Genomic DNA, 14,878 nt, shown 5'->3' with positions numbered 1-14,878 from the left:
GCAAATGGTATAAAGGGAATCTTCAGACAGTTCCAGGTCGCTGTCGCTCCCTGCTCATCTGGCAGAGACAATGCACACACACACACACACACACAAGCACACACACAGAAAACACTGAAGTGGAGAACAGAGGAACTGCGGGCAGCAGAGACAAAGAGGTCAGTGTAGTGGAAAACATGGAGTCTGACATTAAAGCGATGCAGTTGAAATTATTCACATTTGTGAGAAATCCATGCATGCAGGAAGGCAGGAGACCCGAGATGATAGACGGGGAGGGGGGAAAAACAAGACCCACCAACTGCACATATATCTTTAATCACGTTTATTCATCCAAATAAAAAGCAGTGCACACAGTCAAACAGGGCTGAAGAATTCTGCTTATCTGGGTCCACACTGCACAAAGCAACACTGCGGGAACGGGAGGAACATTAGCCAGCCTAAGTCCCCACCAAGCAGATTAACCAGAGTCGACCAGGGGACCAGAACACAGATTTGGGATGCATGGCCCAAATAAGATTTAGGCTTTTCACTGGCAATTACTCACAGTCTACATTTCAATACATAACCCCCGAATGCAGCTGATGCTGCCCTGGCTCTGAAAAGGGCTTTGACTAATCTGAGAGGCTCCACGGTAGCAGAGGCTTACAGTGTGTTTCCACCAAAGCAGAGCTGCTGTGTGCAAGGCCTGGAACTACCAGTGGCTCATTTCTGCATTAAGCTTTCAAGGATTGTGAATAATCATGCAGAAGAGTAATAACAGTAGTATTAATGTCTTAATATTAAAGTACCAATAAAAACATTCCCTCCATTAGTCCCAAAGCTAACTTTCTTCAATAGGAATATATTAAGGATACCTCTCAACTAGTTTGAAGAGCTGGAATGTATTGTAACGGCTCTTCTGGTCCTAAACTGGTTCTGCAGCTCTTAAGAAGGTAGCGGTGGTCCGAACGGCCCTTCGTGATGCGACCCAGGCTCTGCAGGCTGAACTAGTTCATTAGAAGCCGCTTGAATAGACACGGAGGTCATTATTAAATTATGTAGAACACATCAAAACCGACTTAAATGAGTAGCAACACGCTCAATAAATGCTGAAGCAACGATCAAGGAAACAGCTACAAAGGCTGGGAAGCATTGAATGTTAGGAATCACGTCCCAGCGGACATTTAGGATGCCGATGGAGGAAATAGGGGCCGGACTTGTCGTTTCCCTGTTGGGCTCTTGGGAGGCCAGGTGTCCCTTTTTAATAGCAACACGAGGAGGCTAACTTGGGTTAATGAGCTAACCGTGGCCCTGAGGAGATAAGAGTTATAGGATATGAGATCCCCTCTCATCCCGATATCCCACCATTTGTGTCAGACCCTTGGAGAGCAAGGAGGAATAAAAGGGAATGTGTTGGAATGGAAGCTGAAACGGGAGACAGGAAGACAGGCCGGGAGACTGAAAGATAGAAAGATGCAAAAACCGGAGCCAGAACGAACGGCAGGTCTGCCAGCCTTTTAAAACAATTAAAGCCTGGATAAACTCACTGTAGAGGTTCCAGTGCCAAGCGAGGCCCTAATGTGGCAGCGGAGGAAACGCTTGAGAGTGCATCTAATCAGGAACAGATTTTCTATGACAACAAACTGAACCGCACGGATACACGCATAGAGAGGTCGACACTTGACATATTAAAGGGAGGGAGGGCCCCGTGGAAACATGAAACGCTAACGAGGAACAGGCTCCGCAAGCAAAGATGGGGTAGAGAGGAACAGAGAGAAAGTCAGAAAGTTGGAATGAGGATGAAGAGGAGAGAGGTACGATCAACGTGAGCCTAAACTGTAGCGTTGGCAGCCTGTTTTAATGTGCTCAGCATTAACTGTCCCATTAACCGTCCCATTAACTGTCCCATTAACTGTCTTTTCTCTGGCTGTACTGTAGATGTTGCCAACCATCCCAACACACCGCGCTCCTGTCCCCAACCGGAGGGTAAGGTTCTTCTGAGGCACTTCCTGTGAGCATGCGTTTGGTGTTCTGCCGGCTAGAAATAGACCATGCAGAGAGATGGGGGACGTGAGAGAAGGGGGGGAGGAATAGAGGAAGAAGAGGGACGGTAGCAGGCAGATGAGATGATGAGCTGAGGATGAGTACAGAAATGTTGGGAAATAATAGTAGCAGGAGGCAAAACCGCAAGTACAGCAAGAGGAGGGAGGAGGTGAGAGCAGGTTTTGGGGGCTCAGTCAGGTCTGTGGCAGACAGGCAGGCTTACATTCCAGGCCTGATCCTGTGTAAACCCTGTCCGTTACTGCAGATCTGATATGGAAATAAGAGGCCAGATGGGGGCTTCCACTGGCCTTATAAGGGATTGTGGCTTGGCATGGATGGATCAAGGGTGAGGAGCCATGGAGGATGAAGAAAAGAGAGAAGAGGAAGGGCAGAGATGGGATGGGGAACGGCTATTGGAGAAAAACAACTTGAGGAGGCTGAATGCAGCCGCAGAGTATGTGATGATCAACAAAGGCGAGAGGAGAAAAAAAAATGCTGCATTCCCAATATTCCCGCCCTTCTTCCCCCCTCCAGATGTTGTTTCTATCATCCCTTTTCTCTGTAGGACTCAAAAGGATGCAGAAGCTGAAACATTTTCACGTCCACCCACTGGTTAAAGCGATTAAATGTCCACCGAAACGACTTCTACTGGTGTTACTTTTGCTCACAGCCTCTCGTACAGTTGCAGTTGAGCTCCATTTATTTCTGTGTGTTCACCCATGAGGGAACTCTCAGTTGGAGAGTGCAAATACAAACCGTCAGCCATGAGGGTGGCTGTTATTTTGTCTTTGGGGTTTCTTTTCTGGCGTCGTGGTGCAAAAAGAAAATCTATGTAAATTGTTCAATAGAATAACACCCTGTCAAATCTAACAGTCCACTTCTTCCTGCTGCCACTGTATCAGCTGGAGTCCCGCACGGCCTCTTCATTGGAGGATTTTCCTCCACTGCCGAGAGAATAACCGTCCCCTTGAGGCCATAAAAGCATGATCCAAAACAACTCTGTTGGCATATCTCCTCACTCTCCTGTACTCGCGTGTGTGTGTTTGTTTGTATTTGTGTGTTAAAGACAGCAGCACCACCCCGTCGAGTCGCACTGTTCAGACAATGGGAGCCAACAACCTGCTGAGAATCCTGATCAGCCGGGCTAATCTGATCAGCTGCACTTTGTTCAAGAGTGTGTTCTTCTAAAAAGGGCAGCACTCCCAGCATGGCTCAGCCCAAACATCATCCTCTCCCGTTTCAGCCGAGCATCCAGGGGAGCCCGCGGAGCCATCTGATCTACCACGCCCTCCAGTGCCATCAGCCCTCGCCCTCCAGGGCTGCCCAGAGTCAGAACACAGCACACACTCAAATGTTCGCTCAACCCCAACTATCTGGGTTTATTAGGGTGAAAACTCATGACACAAGTGTTTCTCATTTCCTAATCAGCAGGAAGGCAAGATCCCCCTCCTTATCCCCGTGTAAATGTGTGTGTGTGTGTGTGCTGCAGTTGTGTGATGAAACACTCTTGAAATAGACTGAAACATGAAGTGTCTTGTGAATGTATGATCAAGAGACTTTCTGTTCACCTCCCTCATACAAATAAGTCAGCAACACCGAGAGTGAACTGCACCAGGGACCGTCAGGCTTCCGTTGACCTGCACAGACCACTAATCCTTCACCAACTGTTGTGTCAGAAACAAAGCAAATATGACCCCCAATCTCCAAAGGAAAGCTGTCCTCTTTGGACTAACCCATGGCTGCTTTGCCTGTCCTCTAATTCGTTATCACAGCTAACAGACACGTACGTGCACACACGCAGCAAACACACCTCCTGTGTTCGAACTCCCCCACTGAGGCAGCAGCTGCTTCCAGCAGCCCCAGACTGGGCCGCCACACACACCAGAACACTCAGCTCTGCCTGCCAGTAACACGTTGTTCCCCACAGACGTGTTTAACTGCCGTTTTGAGGAGTGACAAGAACAACATCGGTGATTCGCTGCTCCGCTGCGATTCCATCAAATCGTCACCTCTCCGCCTTCATGGCTGCTGCCCAACTAGATGCAGCCATACCGAGCGCCAGGTTGCCCCAACAGTGCCTCCAGCCTTGACCCTTAGTTCTAGTCAAGGTAGCAGAGGCCCAGGTAATGTTTGTCCAAGCGCTAACCATTACGGGTTAATGGGTAACAGCAGCGTCCTCTTCTTTGATACTGTGACCTGTAAACAAACCTCGTCCAATTAAATATTTCTAACCTTGGATCTGATGTATCTGTCCAATATGGACTAATAACACTCCAGCTAATGCTGTGGCCAAGAAAGACAGAAAGAATGAAGGAACAAGGGAGAGCTATGAAGTGCAGGAGCGAGGAACAGGTGGGTCTGAGTGGGAGCAGATGACCACTGCCTGAAACCCTATCACCTGTCATTACCGGAGCGCCGCTGCTCATTAGGACGATGGATGGCTGCAGTTATGTGGCAGCCCCAGGAGAACTCAGGGTGGGGAGCGAAAAAAGGGACATCGCATTTAAAAAATGATATTTATCCACCCCTGGTGTTTCCGACTCGTCTCTTCCAGATGTTTGCGTCAGCTCTCTGTCGTGTTCCAACACCACACAATGGTATGAAGCACGAATCGCAGGAGCCATGTGCCCATAAGAAATATGTGATCAGAGAGATACATTAAACAATGCTGTCACACGCGCGGCGGCTTGACTGGAAAGGCTCAGTCGTCTGCTGCCGTCTGCTGTAGCATCGAGGCAGAGGGAGCAGTAAAGGCGTCGCCATATCAGGCGGGAACATTAGTTGCTGTCACACTCACTTTGCCTTCGCACAAGACACCAGTTTAGTGCATCATCAAAGCAGAAACGATCCTCATTTATGAAATCTGCGGCTGCTGGAGCGCTCGAAAACAACCCAGGAAGTGGAGGCGCACACTGATCAGCAGATGAGAGAAATGCACTATTAGTTTGCTTGATTAATCCGGGCTCATTATGCATGCTATCAAACACATAAACAATCCGCGCTTTCCTTTTTCATTTCATAAGCGCCCGTAATGAGGACGATCATTATGATGCATGTAAAACAGGGAAAGTTCATGGAGAACTTCAAAAAGATTCCCTTTGTTTTGGGTCACTGCCGGAGTTTCTGTGCAAATCTGCAAAGCAGGAGTTTGCTCTCACTCCCACTGTGCCCTTCCTCTTCCCCCTTTTATCTAATTTTGGTCCTCTCTGAGCCGGCATTAATGAATTGGCTAATCACAGTTATCTGGCCCATTCAAGTGCTTTGTAAAGTAAATCAATAAAGCTTGGCACCGAGCCAGTCATCCACTTCGACAGACGTTGCCCGCTAATCTATTTTGGTGTGCCCCCCCCCGTCCTAAAGATGTTTACTCGTTATGGGGCCGTCCCCGTTCTTCTCCGAGCTTTTCAGCAAGGTCGGCGAGAAACGTGAAGGGAAACAAAAAAACAAATCATCCAGCCGACAACTCAGAGGACAAAAAGTCAAGCACAGGAACTTAAAGTTCGTTTGACACGCAGCTATTTTCTCTTTGATTGGTGGGTCCGTTGGAGCTCTGAGACTTTTACCTTGGGCTAAAATAAATAAAGAAAAAAAGAAAACCAACCAACCACGCACACACACACACCCATACTATAGTGTATCCACAAAAATAGATCAATAACAGCAGCACCACGGCTGATAAGAATTTTCTATGAATTTCAAATATTCTCCCTGTGGTGCCTCCATTGGCTGAAGAATAAACAGGAATATCGATGAGAGGTGGGCCTCCTCCCACGACAGCTCCTATCATGTCAGTATGCATGCCTTTAAATACGTTTAGGGGTCTACAGAGCATCACTTGGAGAAGATTTTCAAAATGTCTGCCTCATTTGGGCTTGTTTAATGTCCTGGGTTCTCCTGTGGATTTCCACCGGCAACAACGCTGCTCCCTCTGGTCAGAAACAGACTGTTCCCACTCGCTCCGACTTCCATCCTGTTTCCAAACACGGCAACTTTTTAAAGGTGAAAGGAAGCTGCTGTAATCAACGACCGCTGCAGCTCAGCTGGGAGTTAAAACGGAGCATTTCTCCGTGCAGTCTCCTGTGAAACGTGCTCGTAATCAACAAACATGAGTTAATTAATCTGACTCATTAAGTTAAGTCCAATTACGGGACACGCTCAATGGGGTGATTTGTTTCCTGGAGAAAATAGAAGCTGCTGTAATAAGAAAGTCATAAACAAAGTCAAGATTTTCCTCCAAGAGAAAAATACGTTAATGATTGTTGTGCACAACACTCGTGGACACACGTGACTCCGTCTCTTATGTCTGGTGGGATTCTTCTTCCCTGGCACGGATGTCTGCCACTGCGTATCTTCGGGCTAAGTCGAGCCTTTAAATGTAGCCGGGGAAAAAAAAAAGGAACACGCCGCATGAATATTTGTGTCTTGTTTTTAGATAATGAAAAACGTTCCCTTCGAGACGCGGGCAGAGAAAAGAGCAAGCAATTAGAGAGAGAGAATGGCGAGGGGAGCCGGCCGAGCAGCAGAAGCAACAGAGAGCTGTGTGAATGTGATTAATGAGATCACTGCGGGGTAGGCTGTGTCACCGGAATGGTCTGAGGAGAGGACGGAAGGACAGAGCAGGGAAGGAATCGAAAGAAAGAAAGAGGAATGCGGTAAATGCCCAGGAAGAAAATGAGAGGGGACAGCCGCTGGACCGGCCAGGCTGCATTTAGCTCACTGCTATGGAGAGGTGGAGGGAAGACACCGGGAAGGAAAGGGCGGATGTGAGGCAGGGATGAATGGAACAGCAGGGAATTCTCTGGTCCTTTATCCGTGAAAGGGCTCGGGGACGGCTGGTCCTGGTCTGACGGACAGAGACCGGGGACGTCCCTGAAAGACGCAGCCCGGCGCTGCCACGCGGGGCCGCCGCTTCATCTCGTTCAGGGTTAAGAACCGAGCAAGAGGGGGTCAAGTGGAGGCCAGGCTCCGAAAAGGTCATCCAGCCGATCCTCTCCTCACTGAACCAGCAGGTTTTAGCTCAAACAGACCGTTCCACTCATTAATCTTAAGACATTAAACACAAAACAGCAGCTCCGCCACGTGACGCTGCCATTCTAGACTGAAAATAGTATTTAAAACCGCCCATAAAGTTCATATTGTTTTTCTTTTTGACACCCACATCGTGAAACCAATCTCAACTTTTCCAATGAAAGTGTCCAAGAACAATGATTGTAGCCTTTGAATGTGGATACTTTCTTTCTTTTCTCCTCGCTATCTTCAACTTTCAGTTTTGGCCTTTTTCAACATTTTCATTTCTTTTTCAACATTTTAATGGACCAGAGAGAATAAAAATATGTGTGGTTTGACCTTTTCCAGACTGACAAAAACTGCAGCTGGATAATTTATTTGATCGATACAGGAGTTGTCAGGCTAACCAATGGTAGTTACTGAGAGGGAGCTCTTTATCATCCAGGGTTCTGGACTACCTCACACGAAGACCACAGTTTGTGAGGGTGAAGGGCTCCGAGTCAGATCGGCTTCTCTGCAGCACTGGTGTCCCACAGGGAACAGTTCTGGCTCCTCTCCTGTTCACCCTCTACACCGCGGACTTTTCACACAGTACATCTTCATGTCACCTCCAGAAGTTCTCTGACGACTCTGCTGCTGTCGGCCTCATCACTGATGGGGACGATACGGAGTACAGAGGACTTATTCAGGACTTTGTGGACTGGAGCCTGAGGAACAACCTCCAGATCAACGCTGGCAAAACCAAGGAGCTGGTGGTGGACTTCCGCAGGTAAAACAACCCCCCGCCTGCACCAGTGAACATCCTGGGAACGGATGTTGACGTGGCGGAGTCCTACAAGTACCTGGGTGTTCACCTAAACAATAACCTGGACTGGACACACAACACAGAGAAAGGGCAATAGCAGACTGTTCCTGCTCAGGAGGCTGAGGTCTTTTGGAGTGCAGGGACCACTCCTGAGGACTTTCTATGACTCTGTGGTGGGATCAGCCATCTTCTATGCGATGGTCTGCTGGTCCAGTAGCATCACGGACAGGGACAGGAAGAGGATGGACAGACTGGTGAGGAGGGCCAGCTCTGTCCTGGGATGTCCCCTGGACTCGGTGGAGGTGGTGGGAAACGGAAGGATGATGGCTAAGCTGTCATCCATGTTGAACAACACGTCCCACCCCATACAGGACACCCTGACTCCACCCTCGCTGTGTGAAGGAGAGGTATCGCAGATCTTTCCTGCCGGCTGCTGTCAGATTGCACAATAAACATAATGCCCGCTAGCACAATCTGAATATTGTATATTCTGATATGTATATTGTATTCACCCTCTGTACTATGTACAGGTACACAGAGGCTGAGTATCCATTTACCTGGATTACTGTAAATATACATCCTCTTTGTATATTCCAAATTCTATTCTATTCTATTCGATTTTATGTTATTTTTCTCTGCGTGCTCTTGCTGTTGTTGCACTGTAAATTTCCCCGTGTGGGACAGTAAAGGATCTGAATCTGAATCTAAAGAGGTGGTGAGAACATTTATTCAGCATTACTAAATGTATTAGAACATCAGCATTTTTGCAGGAAAAGCATCTTCGTTAATATCTACCAGCATTAATGATTGAGACGGGGGAAGCTAAAGCTGGAGGCTGTGATTATGATCGTCTCCGATGTTTGAGGGCTCCTTCAGACCACCTGCTGGTCCCCACAGAGCAGGAAAGGTAAAGTTTTAAAGCTGTAATTGTTGGACATTTACTTCTCTCCAAGAAAGTGCTGCAGGTTATATTAGAAGAGAAAATTCGTAGCCGAGCGCTTTCTGCAAAGCAAGCTTTGCTCCGAGCTTTGCTGGTGGGCAAACTGAGTCACTTCATCAGCTCTGAAAGGTAAATTAACAGGGAGACCCCTGGCAAACGACACACAACCGCCACCGTTTCAGCTGAAATATGTGATTTTACCACATTGCTAAGGTCAAAGAGTTACCTGCAAAAGGACGGAGCATTTTTTTCCCGCCGTTTTAAACGAAACATGATCTATGATTATGTGTGTGTGTTTGTGTAATTACCCAGCACATTCAGTCCGACACAATCCAGCACTGTTGTTCTTTATGAAAGGTGTTCGCAGAGAAAATAATGATTTGTAAATATGATGATTTGGAATCCATCATGTTTGCTGTTCATCCGTAATTATGTTTCTGTCCATGCAGGCTCAAGGTTAATGCAAGTCAGCCAGCGACAATGGAGAAGTTTAATAAAGGTGTTCAAATGATTTGATTCATTGTGCTTTTAGGCTGTTTATATGCAGCACCGGGAGGCTGCATCAGCCAGAGTGAAAACAACTCAAAGCACTTGAGAGTCTTCCCAGAATTCATGCCTCACAGACCCCTGTGTTCCGCTCGCAGGGTTGGGGGCTTTGGCCGATTGTTGTGGCCAAAAGGTCTAATTTTTTAAAGGGAGATTTGAAAGGAAAAAAGGAATTATGTTTCAGTGGAGCTGGGCCAACAATGGCAACCTAATTTTTATATGCTTATTCATGGTTCCTGAAAGGAGGTGCACCCCCTCGCACCTGAAACGTCTCCTTTATGACAATAATACCAACCAATAATTGCGTCCGCCATTCGTCACGTTAACGGCACAGGAAACGTGCACGACCGATTCTTCACTTCCGTAGGAAAGTTCATGTCAGTTAAACTTAAAGCCGTATAAACGGAGCAGGTGAGCATCCACGCTGGTTGGAAGTGGGCCTCTCGGGTCAGATTCCCCCTATAACAGTTAGCTGCTCATTGCGGGTGAGCACTTTAAGCATGGAGGGGGGGCTGGGTTGACCACTTGTCCATCAGGGCCCTGCAGGAGCAGCTGCCCATGTTTACAAGTCTTTCATGTCCCTGACACTTAAAGCCAAACCATCAGCTGTGACCCTCAAGAAGCGCCTGCTCAGAGGTCCTCGCATACTTGCTGATATCTAAGCCGGAGCGGAAGCCAGGTGAGCCGGCTGGGCAAAGCACCATCTGCTATGTTAACTAGTTTAACCGGACGTCTCAGTTAAGCACCTGAACCACCCTTTGAAGTTGTGCCCTTCAGTTGTTGGAGCCTCACTCAGCCCAATCCATGAGCATTCAGCAGAGTGTCATTAGGAGAATTAATCAGGCTGAGAGCATCACATTATCAACAGCAGGAAGACCTCCTCACATCCCCTGCATGCAGGGAAAGAACAAAATCAGCAAAAACAAAAGGATGCGGTCCATTCAAGAGCGTGCACGTCTCATCTTTGGTAGAGGAGCTCTAAAACCCTGCTGTGCTGCCTCACCAAGCTGGGATGGAGGATGTTCTTTCTCAGTGTCTGTGAATGGACTCTGATTAAGTGAGGATTGGGGAATGTGCCTCTGCTGAGCTGGCTCTAACCACCCCATTCATCTACTGCGAGGGTGCCTTTCGACATCTAATTTTACATGTGAAGCCGTGCCCTCCACCCTCGACTATATCAAAGGCAGCGCTCCCGACAGCCTCACTACTCCTTAATGCTGTTGTTGTTTCCCACCAAATCCCGGCTCCCCTGTTGGATCCGTCTGTGCTTCGGCACCAAGTCAACCTCACACAGCCAATTCCAATTCAGATGATGCAATTCTTGGGTAATGTGGAGCCACAATATACCATATAGGGGATTGCCTATCTCTATAATTTGACCCGTAGAGCCCCGTAGCAGTCTTTCGCTCCCTGGGTGCAAAAATGTGATAACGTAATGTAATCTTTTTATATGCAAACACATCTTTTAGCCCTCAGTGGGACTGTTGACACTGTAGCCAGAAAAATAGCCACAACGTGAAATCTTTGTGCTGAACGGTTCAATCAGTTCTGACCCGCCAGTCCCAGCCAGGAGTCCAGAACCTGTTTGTGTCTGTCACAAAAACCAGAGCAGGTGATTAAAATGTTGACCTCTGGTGGGGCTTTTAGTGTTCGAGTTAGATGGTTTTACAAAATACTGCACGCGGCGGGGAGTTTCTAGACAATATTTGAAAAGTTACAAAGCAATTAGAGAAAATTGCAAAGTCATGCACAATTCATGACATTGAGAATTCCTCGAGGGACTGTGGTAAGTTTCAGTTTCCATTCAGTAATGAGAGCGCTCCTTACGCACAATAAAAGATCCCATATCAGATGTGTAATAAGATGTAATGTGCGCTCACTCCCTGTACTCTCCTTACCCTCTTTCCTCAATCAATCCCGGTAAAAGCTGGCCACATGCTGCTGTATCCACCAACACTCTGCCTCTGCTTTGCCATGCTCCAAAAAACCCAGGAAACAGCAGCATGAGGGAGCTCAGCTCAGCTGAGGGAGGGGGTGGGGGCTGAACAGGGAAGCAGGAGATGGAGGGCAGAGGAGAGATTCTTTGGGAAGAGTGCCAATCCAATTACAGGCAGCGGTGCAGCCCTGGTTTCCTTGGCGTCACTAAAATCACATTTCAACTGGCTCTTCCTCTCAGCACCTTTTTGCCGCTCCTTCCTGTTATTTCTTTCTATTTCCACTCATCACGGTCCACAGTCTGCATGCTTCCTCTCCCCATTTGTGTGTTTTACTCAGTATATATATATGTGTGTGTGTGTGTGTGTGTGTGTAGCATCAGCAACAAAACCTTGTCACCCTTCAGCTGCATCATGTCTAAATGCATAAGAAGCCTGCAGCATCGTGGCTCATGTGTCTCGCAGAACTGGAGCTTATCGGGCTTCTGCAGAGCAGCAGCCAAGCGTCATCAGGTCAGCCTACCCTTCTGCTGCCTGGGACACCTGCAGGAACGGATGGTTAACGCAGCTGAAGACCGCAGGAACGCCGGCAGATGCCTTCGCGAGACTCCTCCCACCATAGTTCACGAAGCACTATAGATAATTCATCAACTAGTAAAAAAATAATGCTTCCTTCTTCCACACCGACGAAGACTTTCACAGCAGCTAAGCTAATTCTCATCCTCGACCAACAACGTAGCTGCTTCCAGACCTGTTTCAATCGACAGGTCTTCTCCTTTAGGAGACAAATTCCAAACTTTGCTTCCCCCACAGTGAGAAGATGAAGATGCCCGATCTTTTTTTAGACTACATCTACTGTAGGTGCATTTCATTGCTCTTCTGTGCTGTGGATACAGTCATGTATCCGTGCTCGGGCGTGAGTCACTCAGCAGCATGCACGGCTGTTTTACATGGAAGTCAGGAGGCTGCTCCAGACAAGACTGTGCATGGACAGACAGATAAAAACAGTGTGCAAGCAACAGAGACACAGAGGAGAAAACACTCTTTTCTGTCTCATCTAATTTATCCAAGCAAAAGGAGGTGCTGAATTATTAAACCCCTCAAACATGGGATTACATGGAACAAGGATTCTCTCTGCCACTGCCTGATTGGTGGGTTGATTTAATTATGAACACAAAGACACCGGAATAACCCAACAAAGCAGAGTTTGTGCTGCTTCCCCAGGTGTGGACAACAACGTTTGCTGTAAAATATCGAAGAATGAGCCCCAGCTGACCCTCCCAGTTACAGCCAGTAAGAGCAGGAGCCACAAGGGCCACGAGAGAGCTGGGAATCCTTCACCAAGCTGTCTTCATGAAGAGCCATCAGTATTCCAGACCAAGCATGCATCCACGCGAGTGTGTTCCCTCCATTCAAACATTTCATTAACATTTTAACGTGTGACATGCGGTGCAGCCCAAGCAGCAGGCTGTTCGGGGGAACGTCACAGGCCAGATAGTGCAACAGCTGCTCTAAATTAATCAGCAGAAACTGATTGACGATCTCATCCTCCTATCACCAGGAGCCGGAGTGTTAAATCTTCTCACAGTTAAAGACTGTCAGGGAGAAACCTCATCTAATAGCTCATTTCCTGTGGCTGAGGTATTAAAAGTGTCATTATTAACTGACCAGCAGCTCTTAACCCTCTCCTGGATACATGTTCTCTGACGACCTGAAGGTCCAGGGCAGGGGGCTGATCTTTTTCCTGCCTCAGTGGACCAAAGGTAAAAACGCAGCCATTAAAACTGATGGGCCGGTTCAGGTTATTCAACACTGCAACACCAGCGCTCATTTAACAAGGAGTAATCACAGTGAGCTAGCCCTAGCCATTACCTCCTTCTGACTCTGTGACTGCAGGCATAAAATATGAAGAGCCCTTTCCCTGCGACCACCATCCATCTGAGGAGAAACAGGACCATTTCACAATGTCTGGGTGCCACAGGCCAGTGGACAGCCTGGACACTTTATGTATCAAAGTGAGCAGAGATGACATCTTAATGCTGCAAGGAACCCCCCACCCCCCCACCCCTAAAAAAAGCTCCGCTCTTACCTTTTTCAGACGTCCACTCTTGGTGCCAACAAAAGCTACACAGTAGCCGTTGTAGACATAGGAGGTAACGGAGGTCATGCGGTCCCGAGTCTCGGTGTAGAGAGCGTGACCCGTCACCAGCTGAGACCCACCGAGGGGCTGATTGATGTCCAAACCACAGAAGGAGTCATCAATGGGCACGGGCTGCCAGAGGAGGCAAAAAGAGGGGGAAAAGACCATTTTTAAGTATACTATGAAAACAAAATCCAATGTGACCTTAACAGTTTAACCATGCGGTCATTACAACCCTTTCGATCATTTATTCCTCCAAACCTGCCCGGCAGCGCGATGAAAACCTCAGGTCAATAACAGGTCTTCGATTTACACAATGTCAAAACTTGACATCGAAGACATGTTGGATCCTGAAATGGACTTTCACTTCTGTCTTCAGTGACTCAGAAGTTGCCAGGATCTGTCTTTTGGACATTTATAGCCGTCTGTCTCGCCTCTGTTCAAAGATCGTCATCGTGGCTGCGTGTTTATATTTGTTGACTCAAAGTACGTGAAATATCCTTTCTGGTCATGTGACTGTGAGGAAAGACAAGATAGGGAAAGAGGAGGGATGAAGGTGGGACACGGGGAGGAATGGCTGGTTAAAGGCGATACAGTGATGAGGGGGTGAGAGAGGTGAGGCTGAGAGTGTAGGAGAGGGCAGACTGGGGTGGAGCACTGTGAGTCAGCCCTCTCCGCCAGACAAACATCTGCCTCTCCGTTGCACTCGGCAGACATGTCTCAGACGCGCCTGAATGAGCTGCGCCTTGCTCTCACAGTGGCTCATTACCCTGGCCTATCATCACACTTCTGCAGGAAGACACGGGCTGCATGACAACGACGGGCCCCAGACAGCACGCCGCATGACGACGCCGCTGCAGACGACAACCAGCACTTAGCGTGTATTAGGATTAATTACAGACAAATACGCAATAATGGCACTACAGCAATTCAGGTTTTAGGGGGGAAAATGGGTTGAAATATGTGCTGGGAGTTATTAAAGATTCAGCTGGTCAAACGATGACAAGTCAACATCGAAAAGGTTCCGTCGACCCTGAGCGTTGCTCCTTCTCTTCGGAGTTGAAGGTCAAGCTGTGAATAGTACAGATGTGGCAAAAATACTCTCGCGGTAGGAATGAAATCCTATCTTTGCGAGGACATCAGGCAGGTCGTCTGTGCAGTCCGACAACTGCCGTGTTTGATGTCTTTTACTTAAAACTGACAACAAACCCAAACACTTCGACTCGCACTGCTGGAATAAGAACATGGAAGTCTGAATTGGGGATTTAGAGGCTGACATCCAGGACCGAGTAAGAGCTGAAAGCTTACGAAGACGTGTGCGCTAATACATGAAAATGGTGTGTGGTCATGCTAAAGCCATTCCCGGCTGAGTGCAAGTTTAAGAAAACAGCTTTGACAGGGAAGCGAGCGAGGGCCTCTCTTCTGGTACTGAATCAGGTCAGTTGAGACAGTTTGAGTGGCAGTGGCCTCAAAGTGCCATGTGG

The 14,878-nt window shown here is 47.9% G+C and overlaps 1 protein-coding gene across 3 annotated transcripts in view; it reads right to left on the bottom strand.

The window, feature by feature from the left end:
* The window catches only part of plxna2 (plexin A2), a 132,371-nt gene that overhangs the window by 93,941 nt on the left and 23,552 nt on the right, over positions 1-14,878 (bottom strand). For all 3 annotated transcript variants that reach the window (XM_029833484.1, XM_011619284.2, XM_029833483.1), the window contains exon 3: positions 13,344-13,526. In XM_029833484.1, the coding sequence (XP_029689344.1) occupies positions 13,344-13,526 (183 nt within the window). The remainder of the gene's footprint in view (positions 1-13,343; positions 13,527-14,878) is intronic.

This window comes from Takifugu rubripes, chromosome 3, assembly GCF_901000725.2.
Source record: "Takifugu rubripes chromosome 3, fTakRub1.2, whole genome shotgun sequence".
Lineage (NCBI taxonomy): Eukaryota > Metazoa > Chordata > Actinopteri > Tetraodontiformes > Tetraodontidae > Takifugu > Takifugu rubripes.
The sequence above is the reverse complement of the archived record's forward strand: the minus strand, read 5'-3'. Positions and strand labels throughout refer to the sequence as shown.